General features: G+C 39.9%; 2 protein-coding genes across 4 annotated transcripts in view; one reads left to right on the top strand and one right to left on the bottom strand.

Annotated features, from left to right (window-relative positions):
* The first annotated feature begins 1,726 nt into the window (after positions 1-1,726).
* LOC116051481 (SAM pointed domain-containing Ets transcription factor) lies at positions 1,727-11,387 on the top strand. The gene is made up of 6 exons (XM_031301934.2): positions 1,727-2,093; positions 7,940-8,398; positions 9,035-9,232; positions 9,579-9,626; positions 9,961-10,095; positions 10,916-11,387. Exons 2-6 carry the CDS (start codon positions 7,954-7,956, stop codon positions 11,092-11,094), a joined length of 1,005 nt encoding a protein of 334 aa, XP_031157794.1. The 5' UTR covers positions 1,727-2,093; positions 7,940-7,953; the 3' UTR covers positions 11,095-11,387.
* A 5,557-nt stretch (positions 11,388-16,944) lies between these two features.
* pacsin1b (protein kinase C and casein kinase substrate in neurons 1b) overlaps positions 16,945-21,255 on the bottom strand; it is a 32,662-nt gene continuing 28,351 nt past the window's right edge. For 2 of the 3 annotated variants that reach the window (XM_031301929.2, XM_031301930.2), the window contains 2 exons: positions 20,491-20,687; positions 19,539-19,648 (listed from right to left, as the gene is read on the bottom strand). In XM_031301929.2, the coding sequence (XP_031157789.1) occupies positions 19,539-19,648; positions 20,491-20,687 (307 nt within the window). Of the gene's footprint in view, positions 19,649-20,490; positions 20,688-21,255 lie in introns of all 3 variants that reach the window. The other variant, XM_031301928.2, reaches the window with a different exon arrangement.

The following is a 21,255-nucleotide window of genomic DNA, read 5'->3' as shown; positions in this document are numbered from 1 at the left end:
ACTAATGCAGTTATGTGGTTCCTAGTCTATATCCACAACGTTCCACTTCCGGGATTGCTCCGGTGCCGTGGAAATTCCGCCGGATGTCCCTCTTTTTGGCCGGATGTCCGTTACCTTCTGCTTTCTTTGTGTTGGAATTTTAAATTTGGTGTATTTATGAGGACTACGGTTAACTGCTCCTCAGATCTCTGCAGGGTAAATCCAGACAGCTAACTAGACTATCTGTCCAACCTGAGTTTTCTGTTGCATGATTAAAACAACCTTTGAACAAAGACATGTTCCACCAAAACCATACAGTCTATGACCAAAACAAGTTCCTTCCATAGCTCCGTCCGGTGCTTAGCACCGCCCATGACGATTGTGATTGGTTTAAAGAAATGCCAATAAACCAGAGCATGTTTTTCTCCCATCCCAGAATGCTGTGTGGACTAGCCAGGAGGAACGTCTAGCAAAGCGAGACTATGTGGTTCCTAATATAAGGGTTGGGCCCTTCTAGAGTGTCACCACATAAATCTGAGGGGTCGTGAGATGGTTATTGGGGTAGAATCATAGACTGTAAAATAGTGGACGTAGCATCTGTGACATCTCCCATTGGTATGCGGACTGCCGTTTTGAAGCCTCGAGTTTGGCAATAAGGACATCGCCATCTTTTTTTTGCAACTGGATGTGACAATTTTTATGAGAGGATGGAGCTGGGGAGGATGACTCGGCCAAGCCAGTGTTGTTTATGGTTGTAAAAGGGAAGAGGATTTTTAACCCACCTGAAGCGAGTCATCCAGCTGAGTTTTACAGGCGGGTAAACGTGGACCTCCGGGTACTGCCGCCATTCATCCGCATGTATGGCAGTACAAAAAATCGGCAAACTTTCCCTTACCAGCTAACGTTAGCTAGCTAGCTTGGTTGGCATAACGCTGAACAAGACCTTTTAGGCCACCAAATGTTCCAATTAACTTTGATAAAGTGAATACACATAAATAAAGCTACGAGGACAGCACTCCAATTTGATACAATTTATTACCACACAACAGACGTTTCGGGCATTGCCCTTCCTCAGCGTGTGCCGAAATGTCCGTTGTGTGGCAATAAATTCTATCATATTGGAGTGCTGTCCTAGTAGCTTTAATTATGATTATTCACTTTTAGGATCCAGCACCCAGCCTTCAAAGATTTCTATGTATCTATGTGAGTTGAGCGTGTCCAGTCTTATTTTTTATAAAGTGAATACACACAGTGAAAGGGTCAAACTTTAAGATGAAAACACGGACAACTCGCCTCTGTCCTGATTGACAGGTCGATGTGAAGCCACGCCCTAAAGCATTCCCTGCTTTATCGTCTATTTTTAAAATAAATTTTGTAAACCATCATTTACAAAATGAACATCAAGTTGTGGTTTTGTCTTTAATAAAAGTATTGTATTTCATAAGCTTATCCTTTCTAAATGTAAACTATTTTTTTAAAAAGAGTAAAATGTGCAATATTCCCCTCCAAAATGTTGTAGAGTTGTAAAATGGAAAGACTCAAGTTACAAAGTATATTCTTTAGTGTCTTATCACTTTGAATTGTCTGTCACCTAAGTACTGAGGTCACCTAGTAGTGTTTGAGGTCTGAGTCTAATCTGCAAGACACATGGCACTTCAGACACACACACACACACACACACACACAAAGTAAACACGACTGCCCTATAAATATAAGTTGCAGTCAATGGAGCTGGAATTCCTTTGCACTCACTCTCAGAGTCACTTGCCCTCACTTTGCACACACCCCCAGCAGGTGCTTTCACTTGAAGTTTGTTTGCAGTTATGCTTTAGGCTGTGACTTTCAGTTTAAGTGTAATTCCACCAAAGAGCCTGAGAGGGTTCGAGGCCTCAAGGCTTGGGGCTCTGCGACACTCATTGTGAGGGAAACAGATTGAAGGGTGCCCGCTGCATCTCTGTCCTCAGATAGCGCCTGGATGTCCCGTCTGAGCTGAGCTTTAGTCTGCAACAGGGACAAAAGGCCATCCTTCATCCTGCAACAGAACCAGAGCTGCACTGCATCTGCTATCAACCAGTCAAGTCTTTGCCTCTGGCCATCAGAGCATCTTTGCCTTGGTAAGAAGACACTGCTATACATAATGTCCTAAATACACGATGTGTGTCTTAAAATACAGGTTTCATTTGCTTGTTCACACCATTACTATTAATTGTTAGAGGAGCCTTTATATTACAATAGGTTTTCTAGTTTTTATGAGTAAACATTATTGTAAAATGTACTGTCTGATGTTGATATCATCATCTCATCTTTCAGGGAACATAAAAGGCATCTTCTATACAACTTACCTGGTACAGGATTAACAACATTTATAAATAACTTTTTAGTTATTCATTATAATCTATGATTATTAATTAACTTTTACTACCCACAATATGGAAAATTGTCTTTGGCTTCACAACACAGGTTTAAAAACAACATGAGGCTTATTTTATAAAGACAGAAAAGTTGTTTTATTAATTTACCTAAACGTTTGTGTTTTGTTTTCTTTGTGTTTGCTTTGTATCTTTGTCACGTTTACCGGATTTTTCTTGTTTCTATTTATGTCTAATTGCATATTTCATACAGGGAGATAAAACAAATGTGGTCAGAAAGAAGTTGGCTGGGGGCATTGTTTGCATTGTTTGCAGCAGAAATATATATGGTGCCTCTGCAAAATAGCCTCAGGAAGGAACTTTTTTGGTGGAACGTGTATATTCAAAAGTTGTTTTAGTCGTGCAACAGAAAACTCAACAGAGAGATAGTCTAGCTAGCTGTCTGGATTTACCCTGCAGAGATCTGAGGAGCAGTTAACCATAGTCCTCATAAATCCACCAGAGTTTAAAATTCCAACACAAAGAAAGCGGAAGGTAGCGGACATCGGGCCGAAAAGAGGGACAACCGGCTGAATTTCCGGCGGCAGCATAACAATTCCGGAAGTGGAACGCCGTGGATATAGACTAGTAATGACGACACACAATTCTCAAGTTGGGTGTCATTAAACCACTGCTGAAGAAGAGGGCACAACCAGATGATGTAATTACAGTAGAAGCGCCAGTCAAACATAGTTAGTTAGTTAGTTTTGTGTATTCATTTGAGGAACATTACAGTCTCTTCATCTGTATTTTTTAAGTCTCTTCAGTGGTGTGGAAGCTTCAGTGGACGTTTATTTACTAAGTCTGGTTCACTTGTCACATCTTGCTTTTATTGTGACACCAACTTTTCCACCACAGCCAAACTTTTTTGCAATATTTTGACTTTGAAAATGTGCTAAAAACATGTGGATGAAAATTAACTCATGAAGGCCAAACATGAAATAGTATAGTTTGGCTGTCCTTTTCATCTACATTGTCACACTACTGTTGACACTTTCTAAAGCAACTGCTGATTATACCACATGTTTTGTGTAACTTTTAAAACTGATATTAATTTCCTGGTCAACCCGCATGTTACAGTTAATCCAGCTGCGCCAGAATGCCTTAGGCCTCATACATGGTGAGAGTCTCCATATCTTCACTATCTCTGCAAAAATAGTCAACAGGTTTATTTTTCCATCCATTCATGCTACACCTCCAAATCTTCAGGTCCAATCTCAGTAGTATGACTTTTATCATCTGCATCACTAAATGTAAATACAGCTCTGTATCAAAATTTATTTGGACCAACAGCAAAGCTTTTGCTTTTATTGTTTCCTACTGGCCGAATGCCAGTGCACCTGACTAACAGCAGAAATGAATCACCGAATGCACCAACATTCCCTATTGGCAGTTAATACAAACCAATAGATGCAAAAAATGGGGTATAACAATATGTCATTTAATTATTTTTTTTACAAATAGGAGATAGAGGGATGTGATGGTCTGTAAACTACAAATATTGCAAACAGCAATAAAAACAGAAGCCACACACACAGAAAATCAGCCTTTGTTTGTATTTCATAAAATAAGCAATTAAGCAAAACGTCAACCTAAAAATGAACTACTGTTACACCTGAACCTAATTTATAATGGGAACAGAGCACCTGCACATCAAAAAAAAAAAAAAAAAAAGAGCACCTGCACATCTCAAGGTGTGTGTGTGTGTGTGTGTGTATGTGTGTGTCTGTGTGTGTGCGTGCGCATGTGTGCATGTCTAAGGCAGCAATCCACAGATCCAAATCTCTTCCAGCCTTGCACACCAGTGACTTCCAGTAATAGCGATTGCAATGGTCTTTTTTCCTTGTTCTCAGGGAACAATGACTTCCTTATTTGGTCCAAGTTTCCCATGAGAAACAGTAATAACGGTGGAAAAAAAAAAAGTCTCCCTTTAACACTTGCATGGCAAACAGTCACGCCTGGCTGTACACACTTTTTTAACTCTAGACTCAAACAACACAGACCCTTTTTTGTGATGAGTCGGACATATTTTGGGCGCTAATAGATAGAAGATCTCAGATCCCACACATGACCTTTTCTTTTTTTCAGCTCAGATTGAATCATTCAGGTTAAACACACTTGAAAGAGCAGACTTTTGCTTGTTTTAATCACTACTCATTAACTTTAATCTAAACACTTCAGCCGACTTCTGTCACAAAATTGTGATAAATGGACTAACAGGTTTGTTTTAAGCTAGATTGGTTGTATTCTGCCCTACAAAGCAAAAAGGCAGTAACTACGCAGAGTGCAGAACTGAGAAAAATTACTTTAAAGTTATCCTGTCATCCAGCTAAGTAGTTGTAGGTAGATTATTGGACATGTGGCTGTTTTTGTTACTTTATATTAGCTTATTCCTTGTACATATCAATCCTCATATTTAATTTGATATTTTACCCCTATTTTGCAGTTACTGTATTTTTGCTTTGTATTACTTACCAAAAACGTGGCACCATACCAAGGAAAAAGACAGTAACTACAGATTCTTCAAAAACTATTTTGCCACAACTTGGGCTCTGGGTGTGTTAGATACACTGTATTTGAAATAATTGGAACCATTTGTTTTCCTGAACATGGATATACCAAAACCAACACTAATTTGACCATTTTAGGTCAATATTTTCCACCCGGAAGCTGTTCTGCTGCTGAAACGGCTGCTTAAAGTCTCACATTGCTAAGCTGTTATCAAGTTATCCTGTCATCCAGCTAAGTAGTTGTAGGTAGATTATTGGACATGTGGCTGTTTTTGTTACTTCATATTAGCTTATTCTTTGTACATATCAATCCTCATATTTAATTTGATATTGTACCCCTATTTTGCAGTTACTGTATTCTTGCTTTGTTTCACTGGGGCTTTTTGCAGTTACTGTAGAAACGACTACCATTTTTCTCCACAACGACACACATTTGAGATAAGATGTTTTGTCACATAACAAAGGATGCCTTGAATGTCATGAAAATGATAATAACTAATTTTTGACCAAAAATGCAGTTACTGCCTTTTTGTTTTGTAGGGCAGTATTGGTCTGCAACTTTTACCTCCTTTATTTCAAGAGAGGGTTTGGAAGTGAAGGATTTGATTTTTGCGTTGGATCATAATCTCTCTGACTCAATGTTAACTGTTTTTTTCCAGGCATTACAAGGTCCTTATGTTAAGGAGGATAGTTATGACATGTAGGTGAAAGCCTAACAAACTGAATTAAATGGACAATATTTGTGATCCCAGTTGGATTCACATGACTGTTATTCTTTTCATCAAAGCTCCTTATGTGACTTTTTCTGTGTGTTTTTCCCCCAGGGAAAACATAGGCTAACACAAGTGGCTCAGTTTCATTTCTTTTGCAGAAAAAAACACATAATTCTGATAACACAGTTACAGTATAATGACATAAACTCCAAAGTGATGATACAAAGCTCATCTCAAATAATCGCCCTCTTCATGTTAAATGAGACCAAGCATGTGGAAGAAATATGGTTCCCAGGGTGGACGCCTGCATGGAGTCAGTTCTTTTTTGTCGGTGTCAAAGGCTGACTTTGCTGAGTAAATGGAGCAAGCTCTAATGCTCCTGAAATGAATATCAGCGTCTTGACCAAACTCATTTAGAGATCAGTCAGGGTCTTAATCCCTCTCCCTGGGGAGGTGTGTTTGTGTCTTTTTCTTGTGCCCCCTCTTCCTTTTGGAAGAAGGTAATATGGCTAAATTTGCTTTGCTAATGGGTTTAGCGCAAGCTGTTACAGAGCAGAGTTGACACGAAGCAGCCAGGCTGGGATACCAGTGGCTTTTAATCTGACTCCTGATGGAGTGAAAGGGAGTGTGGATTGTGGTTTACGAGAAATTTGGAGATAAAAGGAAAACTGGGAAGGAGGTTTTACAGTGGGGGGTTGAGGACCAAAGTCTGGAAGGGTAATCTTTTTTAGGGGCGGGGAAGATAACTTCATTTAACTTTGGAGAAGTTTGGTAAAAGAGTATTTTCTCAAATGTTATTAGCAGCTTTACAATCAGCGTGTCCGTAGACGAAGAAAAAAAGAATCACGTAAAAGATCGACATTATAAAAGGGTTTGCGTTCTTAAATCCAGGCTATTCAAGAAGTGTGTGCCACTAAATAGACAAAAAAGTAATGAGAGGCGCAGATGCAAACAGGAAATCAATTTATTCCATGTGCAAAATGTGAAAAAATATGCAAAAAAAGTTTCAGACATGTTCTGCTGATGATAGGCCTACGATCAAAATGTCCACTTGTTTTCACCTTTTGCACATGGAATCAAATGATTCTTTTTGCCTCTAAGGGTCTCTTCTTTTTCTGGGTATTTTCTTCTTTGAGAAAATTTTAACATCACCGAGATTCATTTTACACTCTCACCCTCACAAATGATTTTGGATGATGGGTGTAGTCTGTCATTTAGCAAATTTTATGAGACTTTTAATTTCTTTGTGTCTTGACAAATAAAGCCGTGACTCTCCTTGAACATGTGCTCTGTGGGAGCACACTTCCTTTACGGTGGCATCAGCCACAACCACTGATAACCTGGTGTGTGACAGCAGTGTCCCTTCCCATATGCCAGCTGTGGCAGGTACACATTATGGGCGCGCCATATTACCTGAGATTACAACACTTGTGCCATAGCTGACGTCCATAAACGAACACTTATGATAGCAATTTCCTGTTAAGAAGAAGCTGTCGCAGCTATCAGTCGAGGCTTCATAAAACAGACAGCTTGGTTGGTTTCAAACATGCGGTTTGACGGTGGACACTCTTTTCCACATTATCTAACTTGATTAAAAACTCCAGCTGACAGTGGAGACAGAAGGCTGCAGAGACGGCACCTTGAAAGCCTGGCTGGGCTGCTTCAGGTCTCAATACAAGTCACCTACCCCCAACACATCAGCCATTCTGGGCCACTGACCCACAAATAACAGACTCAGTCAAATCCATTTTGCCCCATGCCTGTCAACGCTGTGTGTGTTTTAACTCTCCTTAGGGTCATTTCCCCAGTATTTTCATTAGGCTCCGGGTTCTTATAGAGCATCGATCGGCACAGTTGCACCTCAGTTCTACTCGTAACACATTCTGAAAAGGGTGTCAGCAGATGCTCTGATGGAGTTTATTACTAAACAAAAACAATTGCTGGTTTAGCAGCCAGGAAGTTGCAGGAGAAGAACTGTTGGAGAAGGTATGGTTTTAATCAGAGTGATGCTGAACTGCTTGAATGTTTGAAATTTTGTCAGACAGGATTATCATTTATGAGCTCTTGTCAACTGCAGATTTAAATTATACATTGACCTTTAAAACATATTTTCTCATTTTGGGAAGTGCTTATGTTACAGGCAGATCTGTTGATTCTTTCTGATCTCACTCTATTCAGAATAATCAGCCACAAAGATACTTTTTAACAAAGATTTTGCAATGCTGAAAGGATACTTTTAAACGTTTACACGGCTCTCAGTTCATGTAGTAAGTAACATGTTAGAAATATAGAGTTTAATGTGACTTTTCTTCATCTCTCTTGTCTCCAGGTAATAGTTACAGTATGACAAATCCAGTGGGCAGTTTATCGGAAGGCCCATTGTATGGATCCCGGCTCGGGATGACAGAGGACTCCCTCGCCATCCTGGAGCGAAACAGAGGCTCTGGAGAACCCTGGGACCTGGGGGAGACCAAACCAAGCGTGGAAGCCCTGGAGCGCGGTGTTCCGGGCTTCTACCTGTCCTGCTTTGACATGCTCCTCACTGAAGACGCCACCTGGCTGGTGAAAGTTTCAGAGGCCTCCCCGACGCTGGTTTCAACCATGACTCGCATGGAGCCCCAGGAAGAACCAGAGCAGTGCCCTGTCATTGACAGCCAGGAACAGGGACTCTCTCCTGGGCTGGAGGGGCAGGAGGAGGAGCGGTCTCTGGAGCAGGTGCAGTGCATGGTGGTGGGAGAAGTGCTGAAGGACATTGAAACAGCCTGCAAACTGCTCAATATCACCCCAGGTAGGCTGCCTTACACCACACCTGTTACTGCAGTTTGACATCTTCAAGAGAGGTGTTACAGTATTGAGGAATAAAACTGACAAAGAAAGAAATCTTTCAAGTACACATTTTTCATGACAAAAAAAGAAGCCCGTTATTTGTTAATAAAGGGATATTGATTCAACTTAAGCTACTGGATCTTGCCCCCAAAACCAACACATATTAGTGTGGATAGCCCAGACAAGATGACAGAACTCTTCAATCATGCCCTTACTGACGCACAGCCATGTTTGCCTGCTCCAGGATCTGTTTAATCCTGACCTTTGCATGAGTTCTCCTGGATTGTGACAGCGAGGTTTCTTTCCTGCCGATAGACAATGTACACAGTGTTAAGGGCGAGGTCTCTCCTGCTCCCAAAAGCAAACAGAGGAAGCATTATGTATTGTAAGGCTTCTGGCTGTCATAAAGCTTTGCAATCTCCAGGCATATGTTGTATGGATTAAAACTGTAGTGGCATAACAGCTTGATTACTTTGTGGTTTCAGTAATACAAATGTATTGTGTGTAAATAGAACAGAACATAATACACTCAAACTGGGAATTTAACTGACTGCAGGGAGTTTTCTCACCTTTTCCCCATCTTTCTCTGTTTTCCTAGACCCTATAGAGTGGAACACAGGGAACGTCCAGAAGTGGCTTCTGTGGACTGAACATCTGTACAGGTTGCCCCATGCAGGAAAGGCCTTCCAGGAGCAGACAGGAAAGGACCTGTGTGCCATGAGCGAGGATGAGTTTCGCCAGCGTTCGCCGCAGTGTGGAGACACGCTGCATGCACACCTGGACATATGGAAGTCAGGTGCGTGTGTGTGTGTGTGTGTGTGTGTGTGTTTGTGTTTGTGTTTGTGTGTGTGTGTGTGTGTGTGTGTGTGTGTGTGTGTGTGTGTGTGTGAAATTGAATTTAACATTAAGTTCATCATAGCCTGCTGCAGATCCTACGATGATTGTAGTGTCCAATGTTTGGAACTTTTGAATTAGCATTTTGAGTGTGTTTTATTATGTACAGCATGAGTGGATGGGAATAGTCAAAATCAGGGCTTTACAATCTGTACAATACAATAGTAATATAGTAACAGGTATAAGCATAAAATTAATTTAAACTAAACCTTTTTTTAATAAAATGTCTGTCTCTCTTCTGTCTTCAGCTGCCTGGATGAAAGAGAGGTGTTCAGTTGGGGATACAAAAACTACCAGTAGGTTTGGTTTCCTCATTCACCTGCCATTTAAAGAAAATATTAAACTGTAATGACTAAATACTGCGTTGTAACTTTGCTCAGAATTAAGCAAAATGAAATGTTAAGGACATTTACACTTCAATATGGACCACTGGACATTTTTGTTTACTTACTTTTGTACAGAATTTTGGCTTTCATGCAAACTAAGCACCTGTTTTGTGTCTCCTGGTTAGTTTGGAAACCTTAACGGCTTCGCCTCGTAAACTTTTGGGCCTCTGGGAATGTGTGATTTCCCTCTGAGACTCACTACACTGTGGCCTTAAAGTCCAAATGTTGTGTTTGTGTTGTTTAGGTGGTGAGGATCTTTGGTCCGAGGCAGATTCCTCTTGTTCCGGTCAGCCCATTCATCTGTGGCAGTTCCTCAGAGAACTCCTGCTTAAACCTCACAACTATGGACGCTGTATCCGCTGGCTCAATAAAGAAAAAGGTATTTATTTTTTAATGCTACAGTGTCAACATGCATTTTAAGATACACGTTGAAATGAAAGGGAAAAGAGAAAATTACAGTAAACTAATATACTGTATATTTTATGGTTTATTGTATTTTTGAATTTCAACTGCTTTTATCTTTTATTCTTCAACTTACAGTTCAACTGCTTTCAGAGCCTACAACATTGTTAGCTGACTTTTCATCTGCTTTCACTTGTTGCATGTCAACTGACACCTGAACTGCTTTTGTCTTTTACTTTTCATCTCACAGTTCAACTTCTTTTAGTAATTACACATCAACCAAAAGTTCAACTGTTTTCTACACTTTCACTTCAACTGAAACTTCAGCTCATTTCAGTGAATAACCGTTCATCTGACACTTCAGCTGAGCCCTAAACTCTTTTACATGCTTTCACTTCAACTGATTTCAGTGCATCAACTGACACGTGATTCGTTTTAAACTTATACAACATATCACAAGCAAATAATTCATAGTTAAAACAGTTTAACTTGTTTACATTTCAAATATTTCCAATATTTAAACAGCTATTTAGGAGAGAGAACATGTCATTTTGTTTTTTGCTTTTCGTTTGTGAAGATATATGTAATGCTGCCTTCTTGACCAGGTCACTTTAGAAAAATAGATTTTAATCTTAATTAGACTACTGATTGAAAGAAAGAAAGAAAGAAAGAAAGAACAAGAAAAACAACAATGCAAATCTAAGTGGAAGACTAACAATGCTCTCTATGTGGCCCACTGGTATTTTCACTTTGTGGCGGGTTGTTACAAATGTAAAATCTCTTGTAATTCCCACTAGGTATTTTTAAAATCGAAGACTCGGCTCATGTTGCAAGACTGTGGGGACTCAGAAAGAACCGACCTGCTATGAACTATGACAAGCTGAGCCGCTCCATACGTCAGTACTACAAGAAGGGCATCATCCGCAAGCCTGATGTGTCTCAGAGACTGGTGTACCAGTTCGTTCACCCAGTATGAGGCAGCAGCAGGGTGGGAGGACAAAAGAAAGAGGAGAAGGAGATGGGAACCTGCAAAACTACAAGGAAACACTATCTCACCATGCACTTCAACACTTAAGCCTGAGATGATAAGGTGACAGGAAACACGTGCACTGGCCAACCCCAATGGTACACACTTTCACTGCCAACACTGAAGCAACAGCTGGCAGCTGGTGCGTGAAGGCTTATTTGTGCATGCATGAGAGGACGGGACAAAACAAAGTGGCTGTTGTGGCTTTTTTTTTTTCTGCTGCAGAATAAAACAACCACAGATTAAAAAACAGAAACTGCCTTGTCATTTGCATGATCTGCCTGTTTATTTTCCACAATGGGATTCTAAATTATCCTTTACTTAATAAAGCAAACAGAACTGATTGCTCTTTCGTCCACAGCTACATTTGTTTTGTCTTTTTGTTTCGCTCATCTTGACCACTGTCTCTGTTTTCCTGCCGCCGTGGAAATTGTGGTTATGTGATTGTTTTGCTTCTTTTTGGGGTTTGGTCCTGGCTGTTGTACACACAATTAGTCAGCCAGTTTACTGGATCTGGATCCAAGAGTGAAAACCTGTTATCAAAGGATCCTCAACACCTGTTGTGACTGTGTCATGTAATTGGTTTTTGAAGGTGTAACCTGGTAAACAGCCCTGCTTTATATGTTGTGCTGTAAACGTTGGTTTTCACTGCTGTACATTGCATTTTATGTTGTGGGTGTTTTACTATGGAGACCCAAAGTGTTCAAAATACAATAAATATATATAAACAAAATATGTGATATTGTAAAATAATTTAGTGATGTTTTTCGGTCGGTCGGTCAGACTGAAATATCTTGACAATTTGACAACATGAAATTTGGTCCAGACATTCATGGTCCCCAGAGGATGAATTGTAATTGCTTTAATGATCTCTTAATGTTATATCTAGCGCCATCATCTGAACAAAATTTAATTTTGTCTAATACTTTGATTTATGACCAAACACCTTCCAAACTAAACAAAAACTAATCAGCCTCATTTGTACTTTGCTGTCTTTGAAGCTTCGGTACTAATCAACAGCGAATATTTGAATATTCAGGGGATGGGAGAATGCGCCATTGCACAGTGTCACTTCATTAAATCACCTTAAAAGGACACCAGGCTGCTACAGTATAACCACACAGACCTCTACATACATCAGCCTGCTCACTTATAACGTCTAACGCGACTCAGCCAGACATTTCTCTGTTCTCAGCCGAGATGGATGGTATAGTGCTGCATAAATTAGCCTGTGGCTAGCAAACTTTTAGCTAGCAGCTTAATCCAGACCAAACATCACGGTGAATTTCAGCCTGCATGCATGTTTTTTCAGCTTAACATTATTACAGTAAAACAGAGCAGCTAATATTGGTAGGGAGAGTTAGCGGACCAATGAGTTGTAACTGCACCTCTCTTTGCATGTGTGTGTGTGTGTAAGGAGAGGAGAGGAGAGGATAAGGTCCTGTGTCCATATCACAGTTTTCTCTGGCAGAAAATGGCATTGTTTTATCCCAACACTTTGAAGCACTAGCCGTGGGTTTTGTTTCTATGTCAACAACATTACATTAGCTACGTTGCTAACTTATAGTGCGTTCCATTTGTACTCGGACGTCGGATTTTCCGAGGTCAAAGCGGGTCAAAGTTGGAAATGCCCCCTGACTGAGCTCAGAACTCGGACAACTTCTGAGTACCGCAAGCTCAAAATCCAACATGGCTGCCCCGTGCATCAACAGTTGTGAAAGCTGTAGTAACATAGAGTGATTAGCACTTCTGTCTTATTTGTGTCTCACTAAAGCAGTCGTGCACACTGTCCAACTTCTACCTGTGAACATGTTGTTATGCACATGTATGCACAAAAAACAGCGCAATGCGTTACGTATGGTGAAAAAAGTCACTCACTAAAAAACATTCACTAGCAGCAGACAGTGTTCGGCCGGTCTACTCCCACAAATGGACTTTTCTGTCTTTGACAGCACCAGCAGCCTTCTGAAAAGTTCAGAGATTTTCACTAGGACAATTGGAGCGGCTGAACAAAGATGATGGAGTGCGCTGAAAAAAGACACTGGGTGCAGCGCTTTTTCTCTAGGTGGTAAACACTCTCTTCTTGTTGAAAACAATTTAAAAACAGACACTGAAAAAAAGAAAAAGAAAAAAACCTATTACAGGCCCTACTGCAGTAAAGACCCTCACATTGAGCTGAAAGGGAAACACTGTGCTGTAACACTCTAATCAAAGGCTTCATTTTTAGGGATTCTGTTATTATACATACAGTACAGTATATCAGTATTGAAAAAAAATCTAAAATCCCAAAATTGAAAAAACGAAAATACCTACTCAGCAAACAAATAATGATGTAGTTAAATATTCGGGTCCAGCCCTAGTGTTTTGTGCTAATTAGCAAAAGTAAGCATGATAGCATGTTAAACATCAATGTGTGAACATTTTAAGCATTGCATGCGATTTTGACAATTTCCACATGTCGTACTTTAACGAACTCCTCCTAGAGATTTCATCCGATCAACTTCAAATTTGGTCTATGCCATCTTAAGACATTAAAGATGAAAAGTTATTAAAAGAAAAACTTTTCGTCATAGGGCGTGGCCGTGGCGGGGCGGCCATTTTGTGCGTTTCACCATCAAAACAGGAAGTGGGTGTAACTTGAGTGTACATTGTCCAATTGGCTCGAAACTTTTCAGGATTCATAAGAGTCCAACCCTGAGGACAATTAAAGGCCGATATTTACTTAAAGTCATAGCGCCCCCTAGTGGCAACAGGAAGTAGGCCTTAAAGTCAAGGTGCTATACTTTAACGAACTCCTCCTAGAGATTTCATCCGATGGACTTCAAATTTGGTCTGTACCATCTCAACACCTTAAAGATGAAAAGTTATTAAAAAAAAAACTTTTCGTCAAACAGTGTGGGTGTGGCGTGGCGGCCATTTTGAGTGTTTAGCGATGAACAAAGAACTTGTTGTAACTTGAGTGTACGTTGTCGTAGGGTCCAGGCCTGAGGACATCTACAGGCCAAAATTGACTTTTGGTCATAACGCCCCCTGCTGGCAACAGGAAATGCGCCTTATATGACAAACATCATTCGATTTACATGAAACCTATAATGTATGGTCTACATGTGATACTGAGCCGCCCCCTATACTTTAACCACACCCCATTTCATAACATTTGAACCATTTAAGGTATTGTGTGAGGTAACATTGAACTCAGCAGAGAGTTCCTTCTTCATTGGTGATGGTTTGACCCGCCCCCTAAGCTTTAGCCACGCCCCCTTTTATAACTAATGACCCGTTTGATGTAGACCCTTTTGTGAGGTATCATTGAACTCAGAAGAGAGTTCCTTTTTAATTGGTGATGGTTTGACCCGCCCCCTATAATTTAGCCACGCCCCTTTTCACAGCTATTGAACTGTATGAGTCTTGTGTGAGGTATCGTTGAACTCGGCAGGGAGTTCCCTTTTCATTGGTGACGATTTGCAGTGTATGAGTGCCGCACAAATGCACGGTCACAAGGAGTGGCGTCCGCCAGTAACCCCGACACGCACAGAGGCGCGAGGGCCCGTCCATCGCTGCTTGCAGCTTTAATTTAATTACAATATGTCTTCTTTTAAAAACTACACAGTTTATTTCAGGTCATTCTTTATTCCAGCGGGTTGTAATTCAAAATATTCCTAGGTCTGTTTTCATTTCACAGCAGCATTGTCCCAATATGAGTTTTATTTTATGTAACTTTCATCACAAATGTTTATTAAAAGTAACATTTAAGGAAATCGTAATTGGGGGGAAATGCTGTTATGAAATAAAAAAATGTTTAGCAAAAGAACTGCTGGAATCAAATAAAAATACCTGCAATAAACTTTTATTTTGAAAAGAAGCAGAATGAAATAACATTTCGTTTTTATTTGATTATTTGACAATTTAATAGTCATATGAGTATTTATTTCATGTTTTATTTATTTATTTAACTTTGAAGCTTTGGGGCAGCTTATTTCACACTCACACTTCACATTCATCTGGATATTGCCTAAATGTCTGCCTGAGGATAGGACTCAATAAACCATATTTCTGAACTGAATATGCATCTGTGTGGTGTCTCTAAATAACAAAGGGTTTGTAGTGCATGTAAATTCAGCCACATGCTTTGGAAAGAAATTATTTGAAGACTCAACAATCGATATGCAATCACTTTTTTATTGTGTGCTATTTTCTGATCCAGATCTTTTGTTGGCGTTTCAGCTTTCATTCTCACCACTTACTGTTCTTTCTTTCACATATTTCAACAGGTTTTTAAATTTGTCATAATTGCTTCTTCTTTGAAATGAGCCAGATGGTTGATACAGCCAAGAAAAGCTGTCTTTGAGCGATAATGAGCAGTGTGTTGTGCAAGGTAAACTTGCATCTGTACGGGTTTTTAAATCTCACAAGGGGTTAACATGGATTGAAAGGCTCAAGAGGAATTACGATGTGAGTCTTTTGGTGGCTGTGATATGTGTATATGATTATGTTAGTCATTAGCACTATGGTGATGTGATAATACAATGACAAACTGAATTACAGACCTGTAGAATACAAACAGTTACAGGTTGACTTTATTAATAGGCCTCACCCACCCCTTCATCACTGCTAACAACAACAACCGTTTTAATTTAACATCCACCCTGCACACGAGTCCAAGCCAACACACACCCTTGTTAACTCTCGCAGTAGGGAGTGGCAGATATCAATATAATCAAAAGAGAAAAGTTAATTAAAAATGTTTTTCACTTTCATTTGTCCAATTTACCATGCATTTTATTATTCTTATTCTTGTTTCTTCATCTGCTTGAATTCCCAATTTGCCAAAGCTCCTTTTCTGCATTCCATAGCATCACATTGTACAGGTGTCACATTAATTACCTTTTGACTGTAGCTGAAAAAAAACTGTTAATTCTGCTTCTTCAACAATGACGTCTAAGAGACAGTTGCACTTTGATTCTCTCTTTAAGACTTACATGTGATGCTTTAGAAGGTAAAACTAAATAAATGAAAGATCGTTGTAGGAATTGTTGTAGTATAGCTACAACTGCTGCAAAGATGTCAGTGTCTGTTTGGACAGTTGCCACATGGGAAGAAGCCAAAACTCACACCACCCAACAACTAAATGCAATCAGATAAACAAATAGTAACAGTTAAAATGTTTGTTTTTTTTTCTTCCCAGGGTCAATGTTCCTACAACAATCTGCATTAGTTGATTAATGTCCATTCAGTTACATATCAATAAAGTTTGGAAAAATAAAAATCAATCAACCTGTCTATGTTGGGAAATGTCCTGTGGCACTGTTGGAATTTTATTGGCTTATGTATGAAGTCCATTAACTGTCAGTAGGTGTGTTGATTTAACTGGATGCTACTGAAGGATTGTTGTTGTGTGTAGGAATCTGAAAACCTGATGATTGATGTGACAAAGAGCTGAATGTGGTTACTCCTGACCTCTAGTGGCAGACTTGGATATTAAGTTTAAAGTTAAACTCAGGAGGCCAAAGACTTCATTTGAAGGGGGCACCACTCACTGTAGATATTTAGGCATGTGATTCCTACTGTCAGACCTGCCTACTGAGAAAATTAACACTAACTCAAATCCCCAAACCAGAAAACTAAGTTCGAAGCCTGTAGCATCATTTGTTTATATTCTGTTAGAGCTGTGCACGAGCTATATGAGTTATAATTTTGTGTTTTGAATCTCCATCTTTAATTTTTTTTTTTACAGTATCATATGCTGACACACAATTCTTCCTCACGTTTTTATCGCACAGAGTCTCATATGTGCCTTTGAGTTTTCTGATGACGTCTTTTATTTTAGCGTATGCAGATGAACAGGCACTACAGTTTGGAAATGACAGTACTATGCTAAAAAAAAAAAAGCCCTCTATAAAGAGTTTTCCTCAACATTGCAGATCAATGTTTTCAGACAGAAGAGAAAGAAGCATTTGAGTATAAAAAAAAAAAATAAAAAAAAAAGATTTACCATCCTTCAGCGTATCACAGGAGTTTCACAGTGGATGCCGCATTTATAGCTTTTACACACTTTAACAGTACACTTGTTAACAGTCCAATTCTGTTTCAAATACAGTTCAAACACGCTGAAATCTTCAAATTCATATGATCAGTCAAGACAGAGGGCCTGTGTGTTGTGTCAGTGAAAACTGAGCTGGAGAAGCAGGAGTCAGATTCTGTGGAAGCGAGCTCTCTTTCACTTTGTTAAACACGATGGTTGAGAGACCTTGGATGTGGCAGGGTGGTAGATTCTGGCGATTCAATATTTATTTCACCCCTCCTAATCCAGTGCTTACAAGGAGCAACATTGTTTTACAAGCATACAGAAGCACAAACACGGCACAAGAGACATTTCCTTCCTGGATCTTTTCAAAATTAACTCTCTTGCAGCAGAAAAGGCAAATGTCTCATCAATATTTCAGAGATGGATCCTCTTTCTGCTATTTTGTGCAGCGCTTGTTGCACTGCTCTTCTCTGTCTGCATCAGTAAGAGAACACCCACCTTCTTCATCGACAAGGGTGTAGTTTTCACCAACACCCCTGGTTAACAGCAGCAACCCACCAATGTGCTGTACTGCCACATGCACTCCTATTTTTTTGATTGTATAAAGTTAGATTTTCTGATTCAAACAAAAACACTTAACTTTAAAGATGTGTATATTTATCACAGCCTGTAGTTTGGTACACAGTGAAACCAATAAGGACTAAGTTGCAAACCAATAGCATCATCATTATCCCGATCAGAGTTTTAATTCAATCAAGAAACTGTTAATAATGTGGTGGAAACAAATTGAGGCCATGCACTGGATCAGAGCGATAAACAGTGTGTGGGAGCATTAGCAAGCACATAATCACCAGCTGATAAGAGCTGGAAGCTGATAATGCCAAGTCACTGACATTCACTCATAGAAAACAAGTCTCATTAACTGCAGAAATAAATAAACAATTTTTCAAAATTAAGCTTATTTTCCAGGCAGGTTTTGTTCAGGGTGCCCGCATTATTAACACAGTCTGCACGTAAAGACAAAGGAGGAGACACTGAATGAAATGAATAGTTATAACAGGCACCTTCTTAGTGTCGGGTTGGACAGCAGAGGTCAATGTAAACAATTTTTGCACTGAGACGCTCTGCTAAGTGAATGTGTATGTTTTATTTTACTGATGGTGAGCTGTCTTTTATCTCGGTTTAAAATGCTAATTCAGTGACATGCTACGGAGAGCAGCAAGAAAACAACAAAATACATCAAAGGAAAAGTTTGAGATTTTCTTATTCAGGTTTTTTTTTTTTTTTGCAGTTAGAAGAGAAGATTGATACCACTCTTGTGTTTGTGCACTACATATGAAGCCAGAGCCAGCAGCTACTTAGCTTAGCATAAAGACACAAAGCAGGAGAAGAAGCTAGCCTCCCTCTGTCTCTGAAGCTCACTGAATAACATATTGTATCTTTGTTTAAATCTTGTTTGTGTAATTGGTACAAAAACATTACAAGTTGTGGTTTTATGGGGGTTGTGTGCTGTAACTCTTTCTTGGCCAGAGACAATGACTCCCAAAAACTGCTATTACTATGGTAATATGATATTTGTTATTAACGTGTCATGCCACTAAGTGGCCCATTTTTCAAAGTCTGACACTGTGAGCCTCCCACTCTCCAGATTAAACAAAGGAGATATAACGTGTTAATTAGTGAGCTTTAGAGGTGCTGGTGGGTGGATTTTGTTCCCTTCAGACAGAGCCAGGCTAGCTGTTTCTCCCTGTTTCCAGTCTTTATGCTATGCTAAGCTAAGCTAACCTGGTCCTGGCTGTAGCTTCATATTTACTGTACAGACATGAGAGGAGTATCGATCTAACTCTCAGGAGAAAGAAAGCAAATAAGTGCATTCCCCCTAAAATGGCAAACTATTCCTTTAATGCTAACATGTAAATATTTCACAGAGAAAAGAAAACACTGTAGTCAATGAGGGAAAAAAACTGTAAAAAAAAAAAAAAATATATATATATATGTACATGAAATGCACAATGCATAGCATATTCTCCCTATCCAGGCACAACTGACAATACCATATCAATATTATGATGAGAGAACATACTATATGGCATGTTAGCGTCACATCTGGAATCACACACAGCTCCACACATAAGAGACTAAAATAATTTGCTTCAGTGTTTGCAGTGTTTGTGTTGCAGTGTTTGGATGATGATGTGATCCTGAACAGTAAAGTCTTCTCTGTGATGAGTGCTGAGATGAAGACAGCTCACTGTGCCCGACGGGAAGAGGAAGCTTTGCTTTCAAGTCTCTGGCAATGTGCAGTTATGACTGGACGGTTCAGTCTGGGTTTGCCCTCTGACGAGGCAAGCGTCCTCAGCTGGAACAGCTACATCGGCTCCACATAATTGGCTGGGTAAAGACCCAGCTGCCCGTTGTCTAGGCGACCTTTACACCAGCCCTGTTCGTCCTCGTCCTCCAGCTTCATCAGCTCGTCACCTTTACCAATGAAAGGAGACAGAAATGTACAGCAGGAAGAGATTATGTGAAACAATTCGTATTAATGTCATGCAGAGTCAAGGGTAACATGGATCTTATTGCTGTCAACAAGAACATGAAAGGAATACTGCGCCAAAAAACACATGTAGGCCAAGGTAGTGTAAAAGACAGCCGCTGTTTACGGTGGACAATAAATGGCTAGTTACATGTCAAAAACAAAGTACCAAGATATATCCAAACCACTTCTTCAGCATAATCCACTCATCCATTTGTAGGCTTGCTGGGCAATAAAGATAAACTCTTCTCCATCAGTGGATCTGATTCAATATTGGGGCCTTTCTAGTTTGCATGTTCTCCCTGTGCTTGCGTGGGGTTTTGTAGAGCAATTAACCCAATGTGAATGTCTGTTTTTGGTCAATCTAGTGTATTGAAGGAATAGTTTGACATTTTGGAAACGAAGAGACCGACACCATTCTCAAATCTGTCCGTTAAATGTGAGGCCACAGCCAGCAACTGGTAGCTTAGCTTAGCATAAAGACTGGAAGCAGGGGGAAACAGCTAGCATGGCTCTTTTTAACAGTAACAAAATAATTGCCATAAAGCAGCATAGTTGATGGGAATGAATTTGCTTTGGTGAGCTTGTGTAATACAAAAGTTTGTGGTATCAAGCTTGATTACCGATTTTTCAGTGGAGTATTCCTTTGACATGTTGTACCATGCGGACAGTGCAGCAGCAGGAACTGTCATTGACTTACTTGCATTCACTAGTGAAATGGTTGCTATCTTGAGGCGTAACTGTGCTGGCAGGGATTCACAGTTTTGTCCCCAGGTGTCACACTCACCTGCTCTGAAGCTGAGCTCGTCCTGCTCTTGGCCTTCGTAGTCGTACAGCGCTCTCACTCTCACGCCTTTGCCCACATCGTCGTCGAAGGGGTTCGGCCCTCCGTTGGTGTCGTTGCCCGAGTCTGGGGCTGTCTGGTCATCGTCCGACCACTCTGTGGAGGCCGTGTACGCCTGGTTCTTCTCGTAGCTGCTGACACTGAACATTTATATGTATAAATGTTACATTTATATGTATAAATGTTACATTTATAAATGTATAAATACGACTACAGTACTTCAGATGTATTTGTGTAGTTTAGTGATTGAAAGCTGACAATAGTTATTTATAACACTTAACTAAATAAATTACATACAAAACTAAAAGGGCATTCGGAGAGCGTAGACCTTGGCCAAGGCATCTCACATATTAATGCAATGTGAATTGTCCCATTTGGGAACAAATTTTTCCGATTATTCCAACACCAAATGAATGCAGCACAAACGCCCTCACTTGCAATGTTAACGAAAGTGAAAAATAGTTTGTGTATCCTCCCTGTGATTCGGATCCACTCCAAAATTTAATGTATTATTTCTTGGCCCAAGCTACACCCTTCTACCAGGTTCCATGAAAATCAGGCCAGTAGTATTTCCATAATCCTGCTGACAGACAAACAAACCAACCAACAAACCAACAAATAAACGGACAAACCACACCGAAAACATAACCTCCTTGGCGGAGGTAATAATGATATGAATACGTACAAATATTTTCAATATTATTATTT

This window comes from Sander lucioperca, chromosome 6 (genome assembly GCF_008315115.2).
Source record: "Sander lucioperca isolate FBNREF2018 chromosome 6, SLUC_FBN_1.2, whole genome shotgun sequence".
NCBI lineage: Eukaryota > Metazoa > Chordata > Actinopteri > Perciformes > Percidae > Sander > Sander lucioperca.
The sequence above is the reverse complement of the archived record's forward strand: the minus strand, read 5'-3'. Positions and strand labels throughout refer to the sequence as shown.